Here is a 24441-nt window from a genome sequence, read left to right on the forward strand (position 1 = left end):
AAGAATTCAACAATACGAATATAAACTAAATTCGAAGATTATGGATCATAGGGTAAAAACTTTAGCTTTGATCTTACGATTTGAAACAGTAGATGTAGGGCACAAGGAATAATGTAACTCCTCATTATGATGGTCTTACATATCTTAAACGTTCAACAAATCTTGGCGAAGAACCCTAACTTGAAGAATAATAATCAAGTAACCTTTTCTTGAGATTCTTAAGCTCTCTTCTTGAAAATCCTATGACCAAAGATTGAAATTTCTATCAATGATTCATGAATAGACGAAGGAATTGTGTTGGAAAGCTTGAATTCCATGAAAAAAGATTTACATCAAGATGAGGATGAGAGGAGGAGAGAAAACCACTTTTAAGACTTGAAAGAATGGTCAAAAATGAGAAAAATCGGGCCCAAGTCGACTTAAATGATTTTTCGTCGTCCAATCAGCGTTTCAACCGGTGAAACGCCTACCCAACATTGTTTAACGCCAAAGAAACATATGTTCAAAAATAGAAAATCTCTTAAATTTTACTCAACTAGCGCTAGATCGGCGTTTCGTTGGTTCAGAATTGTTCATGATCTCCAAAATAAAATGATCATAACTTTTGACTTGGACCTCGATTTGACGCAATCGTGGTGGCGTTGGAAAGAAGACTGATAGACAATTAATTTGATAGGTAATAGGACATCTAACTCTTCATATGTAGATAGAATAGTCATTTGAAATTGACTCTTGCATGAACTAATGCGCAAACTTAGTCCGTAGAAAAGCTATTAAAACTTAGTCTAAACCACTGCCGATTCACTTCTCACACTTAGGAATGGACTTTAAAACGCATGTACTTGTTGGATGTCACTCGATCCAAGCTTACATACTTATGACAAATGATTTAGATCCTTAAAGTAGAATTTGCGAGGTGTTACAACCTCAAACCGTTAAGAATCCATAATATATTTTAATAAATTAAAATTATTATCAAAATCGCTAAATCAATAACCCATTATTGATAAATTTCTCAATTTGAATTATTGATTTTGATTCAATTTTAAACTGCCTTACTTATTTTTCTTTTTTCGAGCTATTACTTTAATCATTTTCCTTTTGTACTTGAATATTTTTTCCATCGATAATAACGAAGAGAAAAGGTAAAGAATCCAAATTATTCAGTAATGGCGTCACTTCAGTTCACTATTTTTAAGGCCATAGAATTCATCGATTACTAGCTTTCTCTTCTGCAACTCAACGCCAATGGCTTCTCCCTCGCTTTCAAAATCCAATTTCTCCCTTCACTCCTTTTCTTCTTCTCCACCCTTGTCACAATTCCCTCATTTCACTTCCATCACCGTTGTTCAACCCAAGTTCTTCCCTTCGCAGCTCACCGTCAAACGCTGTCAAAATGCTCCTTCTTTCCCGATTATCAGAGCTCAAACCTCTCCAGGTTTCAATTTTGCTTAAACCCCACTTCATAATTTCATTTATTTAGTAATGGGTCAGTGTTTTTCCTTCTTTTGTTGCTTATGGTAGTAATGGGTCGGTTTTGATTTTTCAGATTTCGTCCCCGATGCGAAATTTTACAAAGTCGAAGCAATTCTTAGGTGATATCATCAATTTTATTTACTATGTATTCTAATCTGCTTTCTTTACTCTGTTCACTGATTCAATTTTGCGTTTCTTCTGCAAATTTTGGAATGGACTTAGACCTTGGAGAATTCAACAGGTTTCTTCGGTAAGAACTCGAATTTTTTCTTTCAATTTTCATATGCATGCGCCACTTTTTAGAAAAAAAAAATAATCTTTTCCCTTTGTGATTCTTAAGGTTTCATGCCTACATGAATGCTTAAATTGAGGCTCTTTATTGGACTTTTTTTTGGGTTTTTTTACTCAACCACAATTTTGCATTCTATGACATCATAGAAAAGCCTATATATTGTGGAAAATACTTTTACAGCACAGCTTCAATCTCAGTTGTGATAAAGTTACAAAGAGCCAAAGGGTTAATCGAAATGCTGCTAGCTTGCTCTACTAATATCAGTACTGTTAAGTTTGAATTTCATCCTGGTTCTTTCTTGTTATACAGTCTTATTTCTTCATAGAGCTTATTATGTATATACCTTTTTCTTTGCTATATTGTCATATAATGACCCTATGGATAATCCTTTTGATAGAACAGTATTGAGTAGCTTTTAAGCTGTCAGAGACAAATTCTTTGCTTTTTGATACTAAGAAGTCTTGTTATGGATAAGTTGAAAAAATTTCAAGGGGACACGGGCTTTAGATCAGGATGTCCTAATATTATCTAGCACCGAAGGAACAATAAGGGGTTCGACGTATTAAATTTAGAGGTTGGAGTGAAATGAGGTAAAACTCCCCAGCTCCCATCCACACACACACATACAAAAGGAAAAAAAAGTTCCTCCTGAAACGCTAGAATATTTAACAATATGGTGAAGTGAAGCGCAGATTCTGTGATGACTATTGAACTCCATTTCACAACTAGATTGAAGGCAGCCATTTTCCTGTAGATATTTCAAAACATCTAATCCCCGAAGCTAAAAGCCTCCATTATTTACTCATGTTTTCTGAATTATGAAGGCACTACTGAAAATGGGCATTCGTGGTGTCACTGTTTCGGATGTTCGTGGTTTTGGCGCCCAAGGGGGCTTGACTGAGAGGCAAGCTGGTATGGAAACATTCATCAATTTTAAGTGTTAATTAAGGTTGTCTTGAATATTTCTCTATTAAAAAGAGACTCTTCCTTGGGTTTTGAAGTTATCTGCTGTTTGCAGGCTCTGAATTCTCTGAAGACACGTTTGTTGCAAAAGTAAAAATGGAGATTGTTGTCAGCAAAGACCAGGTTTTGAATTTAAAAGGCCTTGATCAAGCTTTCCACGCTATAATTTAAAATCATATGTGTAGAAGTATATGGTTGAAGTATATGATTATAGAATTATATGGTTAAAGTACATGATTATAGAAGTATATGGTTAAAGTGCCATTTATCTATCCTATGTATATAGAAGTTTTATCTAAGTGGTGCTCCTTGCGATATAATTGTGATTTTTAGATGTCAATTCTAATCTAACCTGTAATGCTGTCTTATTAGGTTGAGGGAGTCATTGCCAAGATAATTGAAGAGGCAAGAACTGGTGAAATAGGTGATGGAAAGATATTCTGTAAGTTTTTCTCTTCATGATCTTGAAGTTTTTGATGTAAATTCTCTAACCAAAGCTTGAAACCATTTAGTTAATGCTTCCTCAATGAGTATGCTGTATATTTTCATATCATGATTCATGACATATCTTCTGTACAGGGTAAGGTGTAACACATAAATCATAATCTTTAATTTGCTGTTTTGTTTCCAAGCAAATGTTTGCCTCAGTAATCTAAGTGTGTTGCACATGAAGTGGGAAAACCAATGCCAGCAAGCCTTTTAATACATGCTTGCAATGACGATCCATATATTTGTATAAACAAAGTCTTTTGGTTCCACTGAGACGGTGTACTGTAAGATGATGTAGGGCTTAGTCTACCAGATGAAACAAATAGAGATACTATCCCAAAACTTGAAATAAGATAAAAAGCTGGAGGAATCTCAAAGTTTTTGATCTTTACCTTCTATTTTATCAGACAAGGAAATCCATCCGTGACATTGTTCACAATAGTTTAATTGGAGCCTAAATTTGTTGAGCTCTCCTTTGTTTGATGCTTATTTTCTTAAATATTTAAACGTCTTGTGAGAAAACATGATTTCAGTTTCTAGCTTATAAAGATACATACATTTATGATTTATCGATACACACACACACACTCTTGTATGTTTTCCTCTCAAGGCTTTTTATTTGGTGAGTATGTTTCTCATGTTAGAAGCCTATCTTTGATCTTAATTTAATTTTTATCTGCCAAAATGTCAAGCCAAGCCTGGAGTGGATCATCACACAGGTTGTCTGACTCTGATGCTAGAAGAGCTTATTGTGTGCTCAAGTTAATGGCCATATTGTATTATCAAGTGGTCAGTTAATGGGCGGATTTTTTTTCTTTAGTATTAAAACTAAAAAAGATACAGGTATCTATTTAGAAGAAATTTATTGAAGAGCATAAAACACAGTTTCCAGTGGTAACTAGTTCACATGTATGTGTTTGGGAGGGATCCTTTGCTTTTGGCCAAGTCTCTATTTAGCAAGGAATCTCTTGGGTAACATATGTGCAATCATATTACATAATATTGATCTTGCTAACGTTTAAACATGACATGTTTTTCCTTGCAAAGAAAATCTTAAATGAGTGAAAGAGACCCTTAAGTCGCAAATCAAAAAAAAAAGAGACCCTTAAGTTCAAAGTGGCTGTTAAAGTTGGGCCATCTATTGGGATATCATTACTTTTTCATATTCCAATTGAATATTCTCGGAACCTTGGTGTGCTAGACATTATTGCCTTGAGGGAAATATTACAAAATGCTGAATTATTGATGCTGTTTTTTTTTTTTACTTTGGCAGTGACTCCCATCTCTGATGTAATTAGAGTTCGCACTGGTAAGTAGAATGTTTTGCTTAATGATAGTCCTTTTGGAATTTTCAATAAGATCGTCTTTGTAGGTTGAGTATCATCTGAATTTCATATCCTTTATAGAGATTAAAACTTGTCCCTTGTAATGATTGTATGGTACACTGTAACAGGAGAACGGGGAGAAAAGGCAGAGAGGATGATGGGAGGGCATGCTGATATGTCCTCTGCATTATCAACTTCTTGAGCGGCAATGCCTCTATCTTGAAGTTGAAAGGTTTAATCATCTTTAGTTGTGTGCAGTCAAGTAGGGAATAAAATAAACAAGTTGTAGACTTACCCTGTACCTGTGGTTTCAGTAGCCAATTTCCAGAAAAGTCGTAGCTTAGCAGCCATTTCGTATTTGAACTCTTCAGCACAATCGCGGTAACTTTGCTTCCCCTGTTTTGGCTGAAGTTGTGCTGTAATATGTTGGTTGATCACTGTGGATATTGAATGATAAGCTATTCAAGCAATTTCCTAAACGAGCCATTAATATATATAGTGATACATACATCAAATCCGAAACTTTAGCCTTGTTAGATCCCCATGTGTATGTACTCTTCTGTTCAATAGACATTGAACCATTAATTCAGGCTAATGCAAACTTAAGCAGCATAGGGCGCACTGCGCCAACCTCAGACATAGCTGCTGCAATAACCGCTCTGCGGTCACAGGCTTCTGGTAGTCCAAGGACTCAACCTCATGAATCTCATCTCCCACCATTATTTCCCCTATTACCAAAAAATAGTCTCATTATTGGAAACAATATAAGGTTGACGTACACTTCACGTCCTCAGGTTCACTTGTGGAATCACACTGAGTATATGTTCGTGTTGTTGTTACTTGATTCCTTTATTATTATACCAAGCTTGTGCAAATCCACGTATCAATAGTGAAAAAATGACCACTTCTAGTGCTGCAAAAGAATCATATACAGGAGAATGAATGTGGCTGAACTTGTAAGTACTAAGCTTATATGACACTATTAAAAGAATATCTTTTTTGTATTTTCGAAAACAATTTTAGTTTAAATTTTCTATTTTATCCTAAACAAAATACTTTATATAATCACAAATCTTTCATGATATATTTTGAGATCACAAATTTTAAATCCAAATAAATAGTGACAAATAGAAATGGTAGAAAATAGTTGTATTTGTTTCATCTCTGGTCATTTGATTCTCCGCCAAACCCACCATTTGTTGGAATTTTGAAAGTTTAATTTTATGATTTATCAATAATAGGTTATTGATTTAGTGATTTTACTAATAGTTTTATATTTATAACACGATAGTATATTTATATCATTTGGTATATAAAGTACTTGACTTAGAGCTTAGTTTCATATACTTATATTTCTAGTTGTTTCAAACTATCGATTATTCTACATTGTATCAGTGTTTGCTTTTGCAGTTTTGCACAAGAAGCAATCTATCAACTCATGTGCATGGTTCATTTGGCTTATCACCTTGTTTCTAAGTGATTTCTAATGATATTTTTTTTTGTGTCAAATCTTAACGGTTAAATCAATAACCGAACCGATAAAATTTAATAAATCTAACGATAAGTCAATATCTTAATGATTCTGTAACGATTTAGCGTATTACAAACCAATAATCGATAAGTTAAACCAATAAACTTTAAAATCGAACTGTACACAATCCTAATTATAATAGTGACAAATAGAAATGGTAGAAAATAGTTGTAATTGTTTCACCTCTGGTCATTTGATTCTCCCCCAAACCCACCATTTGTTGGAATTTTGTAAGCATTGTGTTACGTCAATAATCTTGCTGGCCTTCTCAGCAGCAAGTGATCTTGTCAATGAAGGAACCTCTTTTTTTTTGGTGGGTTAAGAATCTTTGCATTCAAACATATACACCATAGATTTGCTAGTCGGATTTTGAATTTTATGATTTATCGATAATGAATTATTGATTTAGTGGTTTTAGTAATAGTTCTAATTTTTTTTATTATCGAGTTATAGGTTTTTAGTGGTTTGAAGTTTTTTTTTAATAGATTAATCGATACATATTTATATTATTCAGTATATAGAGTACTTGACATCCTTTAATTTCTAGTTGTCTCAAACTCTCAATTATTTTAGAATGTGTCAGTGTTTGCTTTTGTAGTTTTGCTCAAGATGCAATCTATCAACTCATGTGCATGGTTTATTTGGCTTGTCATCTTGTTTCTAAGTGACTTTTAATGCTAATTTTTCAAATATTAACGGTTGAACCAATAATCGAACTGATAGTGATCGAAATCAATATTTTAATGGTTCTATAACGATTTTAACATGTTTACAAATCAATAACTCATAAGTTAAATTGATAAACTTCAAAATCAAACCGAACTGATTGATATACAATTCTATTTATAATGGTTAAAACGTTGTCTAGATTCAGAATTTAAAGTTAATAGGTTAAAAAAGTGTGGGATTAGATTTAAACCTTCCTTGCTTAGGGTGATTTTGGAGTGGTAAGGGAATAAAGGCATTAATTGGCATCCTTCTAGTGGTAAATGCGGTTTAACTTTAGCTTAGCACTACCAAATTAAACAAATTCCTAATTCCTTTAACATAAGACTACAAAATATCGAATCAAATACTGACGGTCTTTTTCTATTATTTCTTTGTCAGGATACCTACAAACTTTAAACATGAAGTCAAATATATATATATATATATATATATATATATATATATACTCTTTCTCACAATTGGTCGTGTAATTCTCATAATAATAAAATAAATAAATATATTTGTTGAAATATTTTTGCAAAAATCAAATTTGGATTCAAATTAATTAGGGATAATTTCACACTTGAATTCAAATTAGAGCATACTTACTATTTTAATTTTATGAGTCTTATTTATTGCCCTAAGACCTAAACAAAAGTTCTCTATCAATATACACATTGGTCATGCATATGTTTTCTCAAGTTACAAGTTCCATAATATGTAGAGAACTTGTATGACATGCATACAATCACAAAATATACAAAATAAGTTACAAGAAGACGGTTTGAAAACATTCTTGAACTTGACAGAGATTATTCGTTTTTTATTCTTCCAAAACTTTTCGTGATATTCACGTCTACTAGCAAGTACGTAGTAGTACTAACGAACGTACACAATCCTCTCTTTTTATGCAACCTTATCTCAAACTTTTAAAATCACTACCTCTCAAACCAATTAAAAAGGACTTTCATGGCCAAGGACACTTTCTATGTACTTATATATAGTCCCTTAGCTAATTGAAACAACGATCCATAACAATATTCGAGTCTTGAGAATGGAACAAGTATCAATGGAGATGAAGAAAGGACCTTGGAGTCTTGATGAAGACTCTAAACTCATCCATTCCATCTCCCTATTTGGACAAGGACGCTGGAATTCACTCGCTCACGTTGCTGGTATTATGTCATGCTGAGAGATCACACATTTATTTACTTAATCATATTATATATTTATTCAATACGTCTTTCATGTGTTGATATGTCTCTTCATTTTCTTTTTAATTTGATAATCATGAGCCTGTTGATGCCATATCATAGTGTAGGTGATTTATCATCTCATCTAATTTAATTTAAACATATATTATCATTTCCTACATATTACATGCAAATGAAGTATGTATACAAAATATATGTATCATTTTGTTTCTTTCATCAAAAAATAATTACGTATATATATCAATATAGGGTTGAAGCGTAGCGGTAAGAGTTGTAGACTAAGATGGCTGAATTATTTGCAGCCAAATTTACGACGAGGAAAAATAACTCCTCAAGAGCAGTTCCTTATTCTACTCCTTCATTTTCGCTTCGGAAATAGGTAAGTAAACTATATATATAATATGTCATATAAACTGAGACAAATGAAATAATTATATTTTATAAAAGTTTGAACCCATATATAATTGTTGTTTTTTTAACAAAAAAAGAAAGAAATAAATAGTCAAAGATATGGTCAATGGTTTTTCAACCATGGTAGGTATATGATGAGCATCACAATTATGCGTATGGTTACATATATTTTTCTAAAAGTTGAACTCATAAAATAATAGTTATTTTGTTTTTTTTAACAAAATAAACAGATGGTCAAAGATAGCAGAAAATTTGCCTGGGAGAAGCGATAATGATGTTAAGAATTACTGGAGAACTAAAGTGCAAAAGCATGCAAAAGAGCTTCATTGCGAAATCAATAGCCAACAATTTCGACACTTCCTTCTCTATCAATGGATGCCTTCTCTGCTGGCTCAACAAATACCGACTTCTTCTTCTGAATTAATCGTGACGGAGAATTATTCTCCCAACAATATCAATATTTGTCCAAACATTAATGTCATCTCATCATCAACGGATTCATTCGTAACAGAAGATGATAGTAATATTTGGAACAACTTGTCTAGTTTTGAAGATGGAATTAATATTTCTCATGATTTTTCAACCCCTTCAGACATGACACTTTATAATTATTCATCTCATGATGAGGATGATCAGTACTACTGTCACAATTATTGGGCAAGTGCAGAAATGCTAAGTTTGGATGAAATGGACCTTTGGCTCTAATTACGAGTACATGTGAACTCAATAATCCTATATATATATATATAAGAACTTACAAAAAAAATATAATTATTCAATTGGTGAACCCAATTAGATAATTATTATTGTAATATTTGCTTGAAATTATTATAAAAACTCATCGTGTAAACTTTAACTATGAATTCTCTTTCACCTTTATTATAGTGTATATATATGCATGCGCACCCATCGCGTCAATTTTTTTCCATGCATGTACGTAATATATAATTAACAAACGTTGTATAACTTTTTTCGTATGATCATAAAACTTTCTATTTCAAGACTAACAAAAAAAAAGGAAACTTCTATAAAAGAAGGAGTTTGTTTATGGAAATGTGGAAAAAGAATAAATGAGGCACAATTTAGGGTAAATTTAGGGGGGGGGAATTAAAGAGTTAAGTGTTTGATTTACTATCCTTGAAAGTCATGATGCAAGATGTATTTTAGATTGTGAATTCAAGAACGAATTAACTTATTTTTTAATCAGGTAATTAGTGAGTGGGTAATAATGGCAAATAATACTCCCTCTGTCCCTAACTACTTGTCCACTTTTTTTTTTATAGTTGTCCCTAATTACTTGTCCATTTTGATAAATCAAGAAATGACAATTTTTTTTACCTATTATATCCTCAATTAAATGATTAATTACTTTGAAAAATGTAGAACTTTTCATCCACTTCATAATTAATAAGGATAAAACGGTAAACTCACCATGTCATTAATTGATTTCTTAATAGGTGTGTCAATTCAAAAGTGGACAAGTAATTAGGAACAGAGGGAGTACCAAAAGAGTGAGTTAATTAGAAGGTCATAAAAACTTTTGCATACTTTAAATGTGTGATTGACACGTTTATCGTAATTTAATTATACTACTCCTTCTGTTCTAAAATATCTATCTCACTTTAGCTATAATTTAACTTTTTTAATCAGGTAGTTAGTAAGGAAGGTAAACTTCTGCCGTTCCTTTTTAATTGTTATCATAAGGTTTGACACAATCTTTGAGAAAAAATTAGTAGAGTGTTGTTTGACGAATATATTCCTTATTAGTTCTTTAATCTTTATCTATATATGTGACTCTCGATTCTAAAATAATTAACGTTAAAGGTAAAGTTGGAAAAAAATAATTAATTCCCTTTTGATTAATTAAATGACAACTATTTTTAGTATATATGACAATTAAAAAGGAATAGATGAGAGTATAAAATAGAATAGTAACCTATAAGATAAATTGTATTTTTTTCGTTTCTATTTATATGTCGTTCCGTACTAAAAATATTTTTCTTTAATACTTATCATTTCACAAAATCAATAATGATATTATTTTTCTTATTTTACCCTTGAGAATTATTAATTTAAAAATATGAATTTGACTAAACATAGGAAACTAAACAATTAATTCATGTTCATGTCAATTTAATTAATCAAAATAAATTAATTCATATTTATTTATTGAAAACTTGACTTCATGATAATTAGAACCGTCAAAATGGGCTTAGCCCATGGGGCCGCCCCAACCAAACCCGTTATCGGGGTAGGGTTGAGATAGGTTTTTCAAGTCCTTTTAGGGTTGGATTGAGTTAGACATTTTCATGTCCTTCCAAAATGAAGGATCGACCCGTCCTAGCCCATCAAATTCCCTGACCTGTGATGCTTGGGCCGAGTGGGCTGCGCTGACAATTTTTGACAACTCTAAAGATAACACTAAATAAGAGTAAGTAAACTTACCTAGTTTCTAAGAATGTGAAACCTAAAACAGTGATATATAAATAGAAACGGAGGGAGTAAAAGATCGGGGCTACAAGAGTCAAATGACGGCGCTGCTCACCTTTGCTCTTCGCCGCCAAATTTCTACCCTCAACAGCTTCATCGGAAACGAAAACCTCCAAGAAGTTCGAAAGCTCTTCGATCAAAGCCCTCACTTGACAAACGTCGTATCATGGAATACCCTTATTGCTTGTTGCTTCAAACACAGCCACATCCAACAAGCAGAGTACCTGTTCGACCAAATGCCTCACAGAGATGCCATTTGTTGGAACACCAATGCTCTCCGGGTAGCGCAATGCCAACAACCCGGAGAAAGTATATAGATGTTTTCTAGATATGAACAGATGTGGAGAAATGTGACCAATGAGCTCACTTTCACTGTATGTGTTAGCTCCTTCTTGCATTTTTTATTTCAAGCATTTGATTCCTCAGCTTCATGATCTTGTGCTCTGTTTGGGGATAAGTCTCAATTTATTTGATGAGGGGTTATGTTGATTTGGATGATTACAGAGGTTTAGGTCGAGTTTTTGATGAAATTTTGGACAAAGATGTTATGCTGTGGAATGTGTTAATTTTGGGTTATATGAAGTTTGGGTGCACAAGTGAGGCACAGAGGGCTTTTGATCAGACCCAGTAGCTTTTCGGTAGACCGTGTATTTTTATTAGATAATATATGTGTATATTAACTTGTGAACACGGTTCAATGGTAAAGAAGTGACTGTGAAACGCTAGAGTAGTGGGTTTGAACCCCCTTTAATCCAAACCACCCTCCCTCTCTTTTAGAACTCCAAACTCTTAATCCTGGCTTCGCGTATGATATTTTTTTTTTACTTAGAGTACTTTGATCAATGGGTATATTGAGAACAAGAAGCTTAATGAAGGTCAATTCGTTTTTTGATGAGATGAGTGAGAAAGATGTGGTTTCTTGGATAGCAATGATAAGAGGGTATGTGTAATATGGAGAGTTATGAAGGCTTTGAAATTTTTTAAGTTGATATTGAACTCGAGTTCTCATCCTAATCATTTTACGTTTTCAACTGTTTTAGATGCCTGTGCAGGCTACTCTGCTGTTCTGGTAGGCAATCAAGTTTTTGCGTGCATCTTGAAGTCTGGTTTCCCTCTTGATGTCGTCTTGTTGACCTCCCTTGTTGACATGTACGCTAAATGTGGAGAACTGAAGTTGCTTTCTGCAATTTTTGAGTCAATCCCTGCAAGGAATTCAATCATTGGAGGTTATGCAAGACATGGGGTTGCAGAGAGGGCAATGCAGGAGTTTGAGAGGATGCTGAAGAATGGTATCAGGTCTGGGAGCGTTGCTAGGAGCATGTGGCTTGCACTCATGTCTAGAGCTCGGAGAGATTGCAGCAAATGGAATCTACACATTGGAGCACGACCATCCTGCATTATACTCGGTGCTTTCCAAAATCTATGGATACAAAGGAGTGTGCAGTGACATAACTGGTTTGGATAAGTTGATGAAGAAATGGCGTGCTACAAAGCAGAAGGCTAGTGGAATATGTGTCTACTATGAGGCAAGTGGTTTTCTACATAACACTTTCATTAAGAAACTATTAAAAATATATAGATCTTCCAAGTTTTTCCTTTTTAGCAACTAAATTTTTATGCCCAATAGAACATGAATTTTTAGAAACCAAATCATATGGGGTATAACATGTGAGTACTTATGCCAAAAATATTTTCATTTACAATTTTTTATTAAATAGACTACAATAACAAAAATTAAATACTTGAAATAAATAAGAACAAAAATTAAATACAAATATGTTGAAGAGACAATTGGTGTAGAAACTTATTTAGCAGACAACCATTGAATGAGGAAGTTCAAACACCCCAATATATATGAATGTTAATTCAATTGGTGCTTAATATTATATATGTAAATGTTGAAGTACCAGTTAGGAATATATAAATATTACTTTCAATTCTTAAAAATAATGTACTAGTGAAACTTTTATCAAATTTGACCATTTTTCTCTTATAAAAATATAACTTTAACTGTCAAGGTTTTTAAGTAAATTTAAAAGATTAGATATTCTATTTATATCTTTGTTTGAATTTGAATCATGATAGTGCATAGATACACTCACTTCATTAGTTGTTAATTTACATTATTTGATACTCATTAAAAAATTATTACTATATTTATATGTAATCAAGAGTGATTTATTATCAGTCATAAGGTGGATCAGAATTGCAACTTTTGGAAATATTTCTTCTTTTATTACTATTATATATAAGGAAGAATATCTAGTTTTGTAGTTTGCACTTGATTTTTCTTGTCCTTTTTATTCAAATTGAAATTTGTAAGACCATGCATATTTGATAAATTTTAAGAACTTTAAGGACTTTTTATATGCTACTAAAAATGATGTTGTCATGATAAAGGTAATATTGATCCTACGAAGTATATTTGTATATTGAGATTTCTTAACTTGTTACAAATAATATTTTATCTCAAGACATTATTGTAAGCATAAACTTAATGCACATTAGGATCTTATACAATATAATTTACTAAGAGGAATTATAGAAACATACCTGAATACATTATCGTGGAAAGTGATTTCTACGATAATGTCTTTAGGTATGTTTCTATAACGCCTCTCAGTAAATTATTTTGTTTAAGATCTTGACATGCATTAGGTTTTTGCTTACAATAATGTCTTAAGGTAAAATATTATTTGTAACAAGTTTAGTAGTATTTTCATATAAAATAAAGACTTAATATACGAATATACTTTGTAGGATCATTATTTCCTTTTTCATGACAGCGTAATTTCTAGTAGCATACAATTTCTTTTAAAGTTCTTAAAATTTATCAAATATTCAAGGTCTTACGAATTTCTTTTTGAATAAAAAGGACAAGAAAATTAATGTGTAGACTACAAAAGTGGATACTCTTCCTTGTATATAATAGTAATAAGAGAAATTATTTCCAAAAGTAGCATGAGCCTTGTAGGGCTTTGAGCTCTTCCATTATGGAATTCATGTGAGGGGCCTTGACATTGAATCCAGGGTCCAATCCCCTCTATGGTTTCTAATAATACCTCCGATTCCGCCAATACCAAGGCTGAACATGACAGAACCATCAGTGTTAAGCATGTAAGTCTCAAGAGGAGCGGAGTTCCATTTGACAAGGATTGTATATGGTTGTCCTTTAGGGATGGGAGTTTGGTCGATGAGAAGGTGGTACTCAGTAACTTGGAAGAATGCTAGGTTGAATGACCTTTTCCTTTCGTTTAAAAAGTTGTTATTCCTTTAAAACCAAATGTTCCAAAAAAAAAAACAAAAGAGAAGCACGAAGTTCCAAGAGAGCATAACATTATAGGGTTTCCCTCTAAGCGGATTTCAAAGATTCTTCCAAATTTCAATGGAAAGGTTGAACGTATGAAAAATGCAGGCATGAGTGTTGTTGCAGGTAACCTTAGCTCAGAAGTCAGAGGGATTAGCACACTTAAAGAAGATATGATCAGTAATGTCTAAGTGACAATCTTGGTTAACATTAATGCCTAGTCCATGGAGGTATTTAGTTGTAGGATGTCTGGTATGGTTCATGAGCCAGAGGAAGTTCTTGATCTTGTTAGGGCGTTAGATTCTCTAGTTCCATTTAAAGTTCTGTGTGTTGCTGACTTGATGTCTTTCGACAATATTGACGTGGATAAAGATATATGCATTGTTAGTAGAGAACCTTCCATTAGTTGTGTGACCCCAAACTAGCTGGTCTTCTTTAGTTTTATGGGGGTGGAGGTGGTGAGTGTTGACAGTCCAACCTATAAGGTGGTCAGGAAGGGATATGGATAACCCAGAGAGGTGCCAGAGTCCATTTCTATTAAAGTTACTTATCTTAAGGTTATCTTCCTCCCTTAGTAGGGGACCCCGAATCATACTTCTAATAGTGCTCTAGTGGGGAGTTGGATGTCATTAAAGAAGTTGACTCTAATTCTCTTATGGGCCACCCATCTGTAACCATTTTTCCTATCCCTCCATCCATCCAAGAGAGACCCCCCATGTTTTGGAACATGCTTAACTCTCCAATTGGGTTTAGGCTTAGAGTATTTATTGATAAGAATAGTACTCCACATGCTTTCATGATTGTGGTAGATTCTCTAGTAGAGGTTGATATGCAGGATCTCTATTCTTGATATCTCTTTTTTGGATACCTTCTTTTTCTTTAGAGCTTGTAAGCATGTTTAGTTTACTATGTACAGCTTTTTTTTCTTCTTTTAAGCAGTAGTACCTCAAATAAAGTTCCTTTGGTTTCTATTTATAGAGTTGTGGACTTTTGCAGGGATTTTGATGTACTACATAATATGAAAGGGGATACTTCCTAGAGAAGCCCTAGCTAGCATAGTTCTGCCAGCCATGTTGAAGAACTTCATCTTCTAACCAGAAAGCTTGTTGTTCATGCTGTCAATAATTGGTTGGAAGTCACTGTTGTCAAGCTTCGTTTGGAAATGTTTTTTCTTTTATTACTACTATATACAAGGAAGGATATTCAATTTTGTAGTCCGCACATGAATTTTCTTGTAAAACCTCGCATATTACTAAACTTGTTTCAAATAATATTTTACCTTGAGACTTTATTGTAAGTATAAATTTAATGTGCATCACAATGAAGATAATTTACTGAGAGGCGTTATAGAAATATACATGAAGACATTATCGTGAAGAGTGACTTCTATGCCTCCTTATCCTAGTCGTAATCATGAATGCCAGCAGCGAAAAAGTGTAGAGAATTATACAATAACCCTAGTTAGTGGAAGAAAGACCAATTTATAAAGGTATAATTAATACATTAATATGCCTTTTAACTTGACCTCGATTCATATTTATGCCCTCTAACTTTGGATGTGCACAAGTAGACATTTAAACTTGTATAAAGTTGAACAAGTAAACACATGAGTCCAACATGACATAATACATGTAGGAAAAGTATGTCTATTTATTCAACTTTATAGAAGTTTAAGTATTTACTTGTACATAACCAAAGTTTGAGGGCATAAATTTGAGTTGAGGCTAAGTTAAAAGGCATATTTATGTATCAATTATGCCTTTATACATTGGTCCTCCTTCAACTCACTAGGGTTATCATATAATTCTCTACATTTTTTTGCCACCGACAATTGTGATAACGTAAGATTAGGACAAGGAGGCGTAAAAATCACTCTCCACGATAATATCTTCAGGTAATCTATAACGCCTCTCGGTAAATTATCTTGTCTAAGATCCTGACGTGCATTTTAAGTTTATGCTTACAATAAAGTCTTAAGGTAACATTAAATTAGCTTGTCTAAGATCGTGGCATTTATCAAGTTTATGCTTACAATAAAGTCTTAAGATAACATTAAATTATCTTGTCTAAGATCGTGACATTTATCAAGTTTATGCTTACAATAAAGTCTTAAGGTAAAATATTATTTGAAACAAGCTTAGTAATATTTTCATATAAAATAAAAACTCGATGTGTGAATGTACTTTGTAGGATCATTAACCCATCGGTGACTTCCTAAAGTTTGCAAGAATTTTCACTTAGACACCTTAACTTGACTTTTTTCATTTTAGACACTTAATGTCATGCCCCGCTGAGTCATGTTGACACTTTTTTCACAATTTTCTGTTGACCCTACGCGTGTGTTGACCAAACATATCCACGTGGATTAAATGACCAATTATGTCATGCTAGCTTATTTTAAAGCCATGTCATTATACACACAAAAATAAATTAAAGAAAAAAACAATAAACGGTCAAATAAAAAGGGTTTTGATCAATTAAAAATAAATTATTTTGATGATTTCCCTTCTCACCCTGATCATCTTCTCCATCAAGTAACACATGTTCGTCCTCACTGTTTAAGTGTCTTTATTTTTCATTTTTGGCTTGTCACAAGTGGCTCTTTCTATATTTAATAAGTCGTCAATTCAAATATCTTATATAACAAGTTTAAAATCACAAGATCAAAATTAAAAGACATACTCATTTTGTAACTTCTTTAATAAAAACTACCATACAATTCAAATATCTATTTTATTCCTTAAATTTTATATCCAATCAAAATGAAAAACATTTGATTAGAACGGATGAAAATATAAAAGGGAAAAGGGTCAAAAATACCCCCCAACTTTTGTTTATTGTTTGACTTTACCCTCGGTGTTAAAATGAAGTTAATTGTACCCCTCCCGTTACTAATTTCACCAAAATTACCCCTCATTTAGATGGAATCCCCAAAATTGATCCAAATTGACCCAATTACCCTGATTTTAAAAAAAAAACCCTATTCCCTATTTTTAACCCAATGACCCGACCCCATCTAGGATAACCCGGTACCAATTAGATAATCTCACCCATTTCCATTTACCCATGCTCTCTCTTTAGAGATTCTCATTTACCCCATTAACTTCTCCTCTGATTTTCTACAGCGATCTTGCTCAACAAATCGATTTTTCGCCAACGAAAGGTAAGATTTTTGGATTTTAAGTTGTTTTGCCTACGACATCTCTCTTTCGTTCTTCCTGCATCTCTCTTTCGTTCTACCCATTGTTCTTCCAGCATCTTTTTTTCGTTCACCTCTGATTTTTCTTCTCAGAAAATGTCACAAAATAGTTATTCGTCTCAAAGAAAATGTTCTTGTGGTTTGGTGGTCAAAACACTGATTTCGAGTACTACATCTAATTCGGGAAGAAGGTTTTTCCGATGTCCTCGTCCGGATGTAAGTATATGAACTTATTTATTCCTATTATTTATCTGATTTGGTATTTCTTCGTATGATCTTATTTCGTATTTATTCGTATGAACTGATTTCGAGTATTCTTATGGCAGTTTTCTTCATGTGGATATTGGGAATGGGAAGACCAAGCTTTTCTTGAAGTAGCTTACCTACGTAATTTAGAGCCGTCGTTGAAAGATGTCAAGATGGAAATGGATAATTCGAAGATTGAAGTGGAGAATTCGAAGATTGAAATGGAGAACTTGAAGATTGTTGTGGAAAATTTAAAGATAAAAATAGGTCATTTGTCGAAAACAATTGCTACATTGGAGGCATCGAATGATTTGGTAGTGGAAAAGGTTAGGATATTTCAAGACAAATATCACAAGATAAAGTACAAAGTTATGATTTCATGTTTTCTTTTTGTTGGATTTCTAGTTGCATTAACGACTAAGTGACTTCCTTTGTTAGTGTCAAATGTTTTTGCTTCCTACTTAAACTGCACACATACCAAATTACATGCAATGTATCTATAGCAACAAAGACTACTGGTCTCGTCATTATTGTCATACAACAACACAACTGAACAAAATTGCACATTTACAGAAATGACCATTTATGATCTCTCCCTTACACATTTACAGAACACGATGAACACTTCATATATAATGACAAAAAACTGATTTGAACATAGAGAAGTTAGTTCAGTACATACCCCAAAAGAAGTTAGTGCAAATACAAAAAACTTTTAAACACATAAACATGTTTTTGTATGCCATTAGTATCTCAAAAACATGCAACAAAATAACAAAATATTGTCTTCATTACTGAACTTGTCATGGTTGTGCCTTGCCATTACCCTTTTTTGTCTTAAGTTTTTCCACTCTTGATTGCTCCAACATTCTTCCAGTAATAGATGCATTGCCCTTCCACGTAAGTCCCTTTGGTGCATACAAATCACTTGGTACACTCGGACCATCTCCAAGGAAGTTGATTCTTCTTGATCCTGTAGGTCGTGCCTGATTCTGTCTTTGTTGGGTTCTAGAATTCAACTCTGAAAAATCTCTTGGCTTCCATGGCATGTCATCCTCAACATCACTATCAAAATCTTCATCTTCATCTTGAGTAGGCTGTGGAGCTGTTAAGGGAAAGTCCTCAACATCTTCTTCATCAATTAGTGTTCTATGCCTCTCCTTTACTTGTTTCTTTTCCTTGTTGGATCGCATATCCATCTGATTAAAAGACCACAATGATATACTAAGCATCACTCTTATAAAATTGGTTATTAAATTGTCCAACTTTCATACCTTTTCTTTTCTTAATTGCTCCAACATATTTTCAGTTTCATCTTCATCTTCATCTTCATCTGATGCGCAATCTTGAGTAGGTTGTTTCTTATGCCTCTCATTTGTTTGCTTTTTTCCCTTGTCACATTGTTTATCCATCTAATATAAGAAAAAAATATGGATTTTGCCTTTTAGAAGTGAGACAATTACAGTATGAAAAGATGGATTACATAGCAATAAGTGAGACAGTTACAGTATTAGAAGTGAGATAATTACACAAAACTGAAGCATGACATTGTAAAGTAAGTGAACTAAAAAAGATGGATTTTACCTTTTTCTTCTTACTCTTAACTTGTCTAGTATTAGAAGTGCCTTCTTCACTATTCTGATTAAACTGATAAAAAACAAAAAAATCACAATTACAAGATAAACTGATAAAATAGCAGAAAAATCAAAATTACAATAACAATAACTAATAACTAATTACATAGCAAATGAAATGATTACCTTATGACAACCTCTTGCATTGTGTCCAAGAATCCCACAGTTTGAACATGTTATTTTTCTCCCTCTTCTTGGTGCAACCCACTCAGTTTGTCTCTTAAGTGCTTCATCTTTATCTCTTTTCCTATTCACTCTAGGTCTGCCAACTAAGTTTACCAATTATGGTGGTTCCATTGCCTGTTCAACTTCAATTTTCCAAAACTTTTGACCAGGCACTGGTTGTAGCTTACAATGGTAAGTCAAAAGATATGCCTCCTTAGAGTACCACCAGTGAATCTCTTCCAATGGATCAAGATTCTTGTAAAGAAAAGCCTTGATTGAATGGGGACATGGTATTCCAGTAAGATCCCATACCCTACATGTGCATTTCTTAGCTGCCAAATTGACAATGTGTCTGTCATTTCCTTCACTTACCTCAAATCCATCATCTCCATTGAAATTTAATTCACACACATTAGCAATCTTCAAGAATTCATTGTACATTTCAATAGCTATAGGACTCCAATCACAGTTCCAAGTCATCAGTTCATCTTCATTTTTGACAAACTTGGTCATAACATTGATTCTTATATCCTCAAGCATACCAATTATTGGCTTGTGTCTTGCTTCCAATATCCAAGAGTTAAATGACTCAACCAAATTGTTTTCCACCTTACTGTTCTTGCAAATAGTGTCAAAAAATACTCTACACCAAGTTTGTATTGGAAAATGCAACAGATGGTCTTTTGCTTCTTCAGACAGTTGACCTAAGGTCTTCAAATAATCATCCAACTCCTCTTTGTAGGTGCTCCATGCACACCACCACAATACCTTAGTCATCATTTTAGATCTCTTACCTTTTTTTCTCCAGTTGGCCTCTATGTGCCTCACACAAAATCTATGCATAGCATTAGGTAAAATATTTTTAACAGCTTCAATTAATCCCTGTTGATAAATGAAAATACATAAGACAACAGATAAAGATTTATAAGATACAGTAAGTAAGAATGAATAAAGAAGTGACAAATATGAGAATTTACCTTTTGCATATCAGACATGAATGTGATTCCTTCTCCATTGTTGATGTTTAGAGACTTCTGAAGTAATTCCAAGAACCACACCCAAGATGCCTTGCACTCTCTGTCCACAATAGCCCAAGCAATAGGATAAAAATGGTTCATTGAGTCTTGACCAATAGCAGATAACAATTGACCTTTAGCTTTACCCTTAAAAAATGTACCATCTAGGCCAATGAAATGTCTCAACCCATTCTTAAATCCACTCTTCAATGGATCAAAACAAATGTACATCCTCGAAAATTTTCTTTTTCTATCTTCTAATGCATTTCTTGAAACCTTAAGGACAACATCAGTTCCTGGATTACTCTTTTTTAAAGCATTTGCATACCCAACAATTTTCTTATAATCATCACAAAAACTGCCTTCCATGTCCTCCAAAATCATTCTTTTAGCTCTCTTACACTTTTCAAAATGAGCATTAATGTTGAAAGCAGTTTTCATATCAACTCTCATTTTCTTTATCTTGTATTTGGGATTAGCTTGCAACTTCTTCTTAAAGTAAAAGGCCATTGTAGTTGCACTGACCTTATAGTTAGCACATGGATCCTTGCATGCTTTATTATGATCTCTTTTCAATGTTTTCACTCTAACACCGGCAACATGCTTTTCACCAGAAATTAGACATACAAAGTTGCATTTATCTCTGCAAACAACCCTAAGTCTTTTTCTGTCACTTTTTTTAGTAGTTAAGTTATAGCCATTTGCCAATGAATGCAAACTAATGTATCTTCTAGCTTCAGCTATATCCTTAAATGTCATTGACTTGTGTAAATCCTTGTAATCACACAAGCTACCATCAATTACCCTCCTCCTTTCTAGTGCAAGAACCTCTAATTCTTCAGAATTATAATCAGAGTTATCATTGGAAGTATCACTATCATTTTCAGTACCATTAGAAGTACAATCAGTAGATACATCATCAATAACTACCTCAGTCTCTAACATTTTGATTATATTCTCAACATCAACATCTAACTCACAATCATCAACAACAAATAAATTAATTACATTAAATTTATCATTAACAAAGGACAATAATGTCATAATCCCCTCATCACCTTCTATTTCATAGTACTTTCCAGAAGGGACAGATACTAGTAACTGCTGCACACCCACATAGCCTAATATATTTAATGTACTCATTAGTAATATCTATGTAAGATAAGAGATCAGAATCATAACCTTCCCATTTGTGAACAAGCTTCCTCTCATAGAGCAATTTAGGCTCTCTTATCCATTTCCCACCATAGTGAAATACTAGATCAACCAAAACCATTTTAGGCAACCTAAGACACACAAGAAACAACATTAACAACTTCCAAAATCATGAATGAGACAAAATAACTAAGAAAGGAAAAACAGAACACGTAAAAATGCACACAATCAAGGGACACAAAGACAACATTAATAACTTCCAAAAATAGTAATAACATTAACAAAACTCCTAAAAAGGCACACAAAGATAACAAGGGACCACATTCAATAAGAATAAACATTAACAAAACTCCTAAAAAGGCACACAAAGACAACAAGGGACCACATTCAATAAGAATAAACATTAACAAACTGTAAAAAAAAAAAACAAACAAATAACTAAGAAATTTGGAGAAAAAGGGGACCATATTCAATAAGAATGAATAAAATATTGGCCCCACATAAAAAAGGGACCATATTCAATCAAGAATTTCCCAATTAAATATTGGGACCAGAAATCAGCCCATACTCAATAACATCTCCAAAACCTAAACCACCTCCTCCAAATTCATCAATACTCTAAAACCTACCCACAAACCCTAAATCGTAAAAAGCAAACAAATAACTAACAATCGTGAAATTTTAGATGTAAAAAGGTAAATCCATAACTCAAAAACCTTAACCCACAACATCAACACTCGTAAATCAACAACTAAAGTAACAAATCGTTAATTTTTAGATGTAAAAAGTCAAACAAATAACCCAAAAACAGATACTCACAAACCCTAACTAACAGATCGTAATATATATTGGTAAAAAGGCAAACAAATGAGTCAGAAAGACAGATACCCACAAACCCTAACTAACATATCGTAATACATATCAGTAAAGAGGCAAACAAATGAGCCAAAAATTTGGAGACAAACCCTAACTCGTAATCAACAACGAAAGAGAGATACCGTAGACAAAACAACTTAGAATCCAAAATCTTACCTTTCGTTGGCGAAGAATCGATTTGTTGAGCAAGATCGCTGTAGAAAGCAGAGGAAAAGTTAATGGGTAAATTTTGGAGAAAATGAGAATCTCTAAAGAGAGAGCATGGGTAAATGGAAATGGGTGAGATTATCTAATTGGTACTGGGTTATCCTAGAGGGGGTCGGGTCATTGGGTTAAAAATAGGGAATAGGGTTTTTTTTTTAAATCCGGGTAATTGGGTCAATTTGGATCACTTTTGGGGATTCCGTCTAAATGAGGGGTAATTTTGGTGAAATTAGTAACGGGAGGGGTACAATTAACTTCATTTTAACGGCGAGGGTAAAGTCAAACAATAAACAAAAGTTTGGGGTATTTTTGACCCTTTTCCCTTTTATATTTTCATCCGTTCTAATCAAATGTCGAGCCAAGCCTGGAGTGGATCATCACAGAGGTCGCGCGTCTGATGCTAGAAGAGCTTATTGTGTGCTCAAGTTAATGGCCATATTGTATTAATTAGCAAGTGGTCAGTTAATGGGCGGATTTTTCTCTTTAGTATTAAACTAAAAAAGAAAATCTTAAACAAGTGGAAGAGACCCTGAAGTTCAAAGTGGCTGTTAAAGTTGGGCCATCTATTGGGATATCATTAGTTTTTCATAATCCAATTGAATATTCTCGGAACCTTGATGTGCTAGACATTATTGCCGTAAGGGAAATATTACAAAATGTACTGAATATGCTTCTTTTTTTTCCACTTTGGCAGTGACTCCCATCTCCGATGTTATAAGAGTTCGCACTGGTAAGTAGAATGTTTTGCTTAATGATAGTTCTTTTGTATTTATAAATTAGATAGTCTTCGTAGGTTGATTTATCATCTGAATTTCATATCCTCTATAAAGGTTAAAACTTGTCCCTTGTATTGATTCTATGGTACACTGTAACAGGAGAACGGGGAGAAAAGGCAGAGAGGATGATGGGAGGGCATGCTGATATGTCCTCTGCATTATCAACTTCTTGAGCGGCAATGCCCTCTATCTTGAAGTTGAAAGGTTTGATCATCTTTAGTTGTGTATCATGGCCATATTATGTGTTGAGTTATGGAACAAGGTCCATGCTATCAAGTAGGGAATAATAAAATAAAGTTGGAGACTTGCTGTGTACCTGTAGTTTCAGTAGCCATTTCCAGAAAAGTCGTAGCTTAGCAGCCATTTCGTATTTGAACTCTTCAGCACAATCGCGGTAACTTTGCTTCCCCCCGTTTTGGCTGAAGTTGTGCTGTAATATGTTAGTTGATCAATGTGGATATTGAATGATAAGCTATTCAAGCAATTTCCTAAACGAGCCGTTAATATATATAGTGATACATATATCAAATCCGAAACTTTAGCCTTGTTAGATCCTCATGTGTATGTACTCTCCTGTGCAATATACATCGAACCATTAATCTAATGCAAACTTAAGCAGCATATAGGGCGCACTGCGCCAGCCTCGGACATAGCTACTGCAATAACCGCTCTGCGGTCACAGGCTTCTGGTAGTCCAAGGACTCATCCTCATGAATCTCATCTCCCACCATTATTTCCCCTATTACCAAAAAGTATAGTCTCATTATTGGAAACATTATAAAGTCTACGTTCACTTCACTTCCTCAGGTTCACTTCGTGTTGTTACTTGATTCCTTTATTATTATACCAAGCTTGTGCAAATCCACGTATCAATAGTGAAAAAATGACCACTTCTAGTGCTGCAAAAGAATCATATACAGGAGAATGAATGTGGCTGAACTTGTAAGTACTAAGCTTATATGAC

The 24441-nt window shown here is 33.5% G+C and overlaps 3 protein-coding genes and 1 long non-coding RNA gene across 7 annotated transcripts; 3 read left to right on the top strand and 1 right to left on the bottom strand.

Annotated features, from left to right (window-relative positions):
* The first annotated feature begins 1140 nt into the window (after positions 1–1140).
* LOC125872465 (nitrogen regulatory protein P-II homolog) lies at positions 1141–23988 on the top strand. 3 transcript variants are annotated; one of them, XM_049553199.1, is made up of 8 exons: positions 1141–1438; positions 1550–1595; positions 1699–1726; positions 2593–2680; positions 2787–2854; positions 3104–3173; positions 4494–4529; positions 23577–23988. In XM_049553199.1, the coding sequence occupies exons 1-8, from the start codon at positions 1249–1251 to the stop codon at positions 23648–23650; spliced, it is 600 nt and encodes a 199-aa protein (XP_049409156.1). In that variant the 5' UTR covers positions 1141–1248; the 3' UTR covers positions 23651–23988. The 3 variants fall into 3 exon arrangements, with proteins under 3 accessions (XP_049409156.1, XP_049409155.1, XP_049409154.1); XM_049553198.1 differs by lacking the exon at positions 4494–4529 and adding an exon at positions 23396–23431; XM_049553197.1 differs by lacking the exon at positions 23577–23988 and adding an exon at positions 4674–5042.
* LOC125872462 (transcription factor MYB108-like) lies at positions 7839–9114 on the top strand. Its single transcript, XM_049553194.1, has 3 exons — positions 7839–7959; positions 8248–8377; positions 8640–9114. The coding sequence occupies exons 1-3, from the start codon at positions 7839–7841 to the stop codon at positions 9112–9114; spliced, it is 726 nt and encodes a 241-aa protein (XP_049409151.1).
* On the top strand, positions 17143–17947 carry LOC125872469 (uncharacterized). Its single transcript, XR_007447133.1, has 3 exons — positions 17143–17369; positions 17499–17621; positions 17732–17947. It is a non-coding gene; the product is annotated as an uncharacterized LOC125872469 (long non-coding RNA).
* On the bottom strand, positions 18849–22714 carry LOC125872451 (uncharacterized). Of its 2 annotated transcripts, XM_049553183.1 has the most exons (5): positions 22654–22714; positions 20428–21752; positions 19412–20332; positions 19236–19298; positions 18849–19063 (listed from the first exon to the last, which is right to left on the bottom strand). In XM_049553183.1, exons 2-3 carry the CDS (start codon positions 21607–21609, stop codon positions 19568–19570), a joined length of 1947 nt encoding a protein of 648 aa, XP_049409140.1. In that variant the 5' UTR covers positions 21610–21752; positions 22654–22714; the 3' UTR covers positions 18849–19063; positions 19236–19298; positions 19412–19567. The 2 variants fall into 2 exon arrangements, with proteins under 2 accessions (XP_049409140.1, XP_049409139.1); XM_049553182.1 differs by lacking the exon at positions 22654–22714 and having other exon boundaries at positions 20428–21912.
* Positions 23989–24441: the final 453 nt, after the last annotated feature.

Source organism: Solanum stenotomum, chromosome 8, assembly GCF_019186545.1.
Source record: "Solanum stenotomum isolate F172 chromosome 8, ASM1918654v1, whole genome shotgun sequence".
Lineage (NCBI taxonomy): Eukaryota > Viridiplantae > Streptophyta > Magnoliopsida > Solanales > Solanaceae > Solanum > Solanum stenotomum.

What these genes read in the sequence shown, in the direction of transcription:
- LOC125872465 (XM_049553199.1), top strand. Translation starts at nt 1,249, where the DNA reads ATGGCTTCTCCCTCGCTTTCAAAATCCAATTTCTCCCTTCACTCCTTT. An exon ending in AAAGTCGAAGCAATTCTTAG is followed by an intron (nt 1,596 to 1,698) that starts GTGATATCATCA and finishes GAATGGACTTAG; the next exon opens with ACCTTGGAGAATTCAACAGG. An exon ending in GAATTCAACAGGTTTCTTCG is followed by an intron (nt 1,727 to 2,592) that starts GTAAGAACTCGA and finishes TGAATTATGAAG; the next exon opens with GCACTACTGAAAATGGGCAT.
- LOC125872462 (XM_049553194.1), top strand. Translation starts at nt 7,839, where the DNA reads ATGGAACAAGTATCAATGGAGATGAAGAAAGGACCTTGGAGTCTTGAT. An exon ending in TTCACTCGCTCACGTTGCTG is followed by an intron (nt 7,960 to 8,247) that starts GTATTATGTCAT and finishes ATATCAATATAG; the next exon opens with GGTTGAAGCGTAGCGGTAAG. An exon ending in CATTTTCGCTTCGGAAATAG is followed by an intron (nt 8,378 to 8,639) that starts GTAAGTAAACTA and finishes CAAAATAAACAG; the next exon opens with ATGGTCAAAGATAGCAGAAA.
- LOC125872451 (XM_049553183.1), bottom strand. Translation starts at nt 21,609, where the DNA reads ATGAGTACATTAAATATATTAGGCTATGTGGGTGTGCAGCAGTTACTA. An exon ending in TCATGTCTGATATGCAAAAG is followed by an intron (nt 20,333 to 20,427) that starts GTAAATTCTCAT and finishes ATTTATCAACAG; the next exon opens with GGATTAATTGAAGCTGTTAA.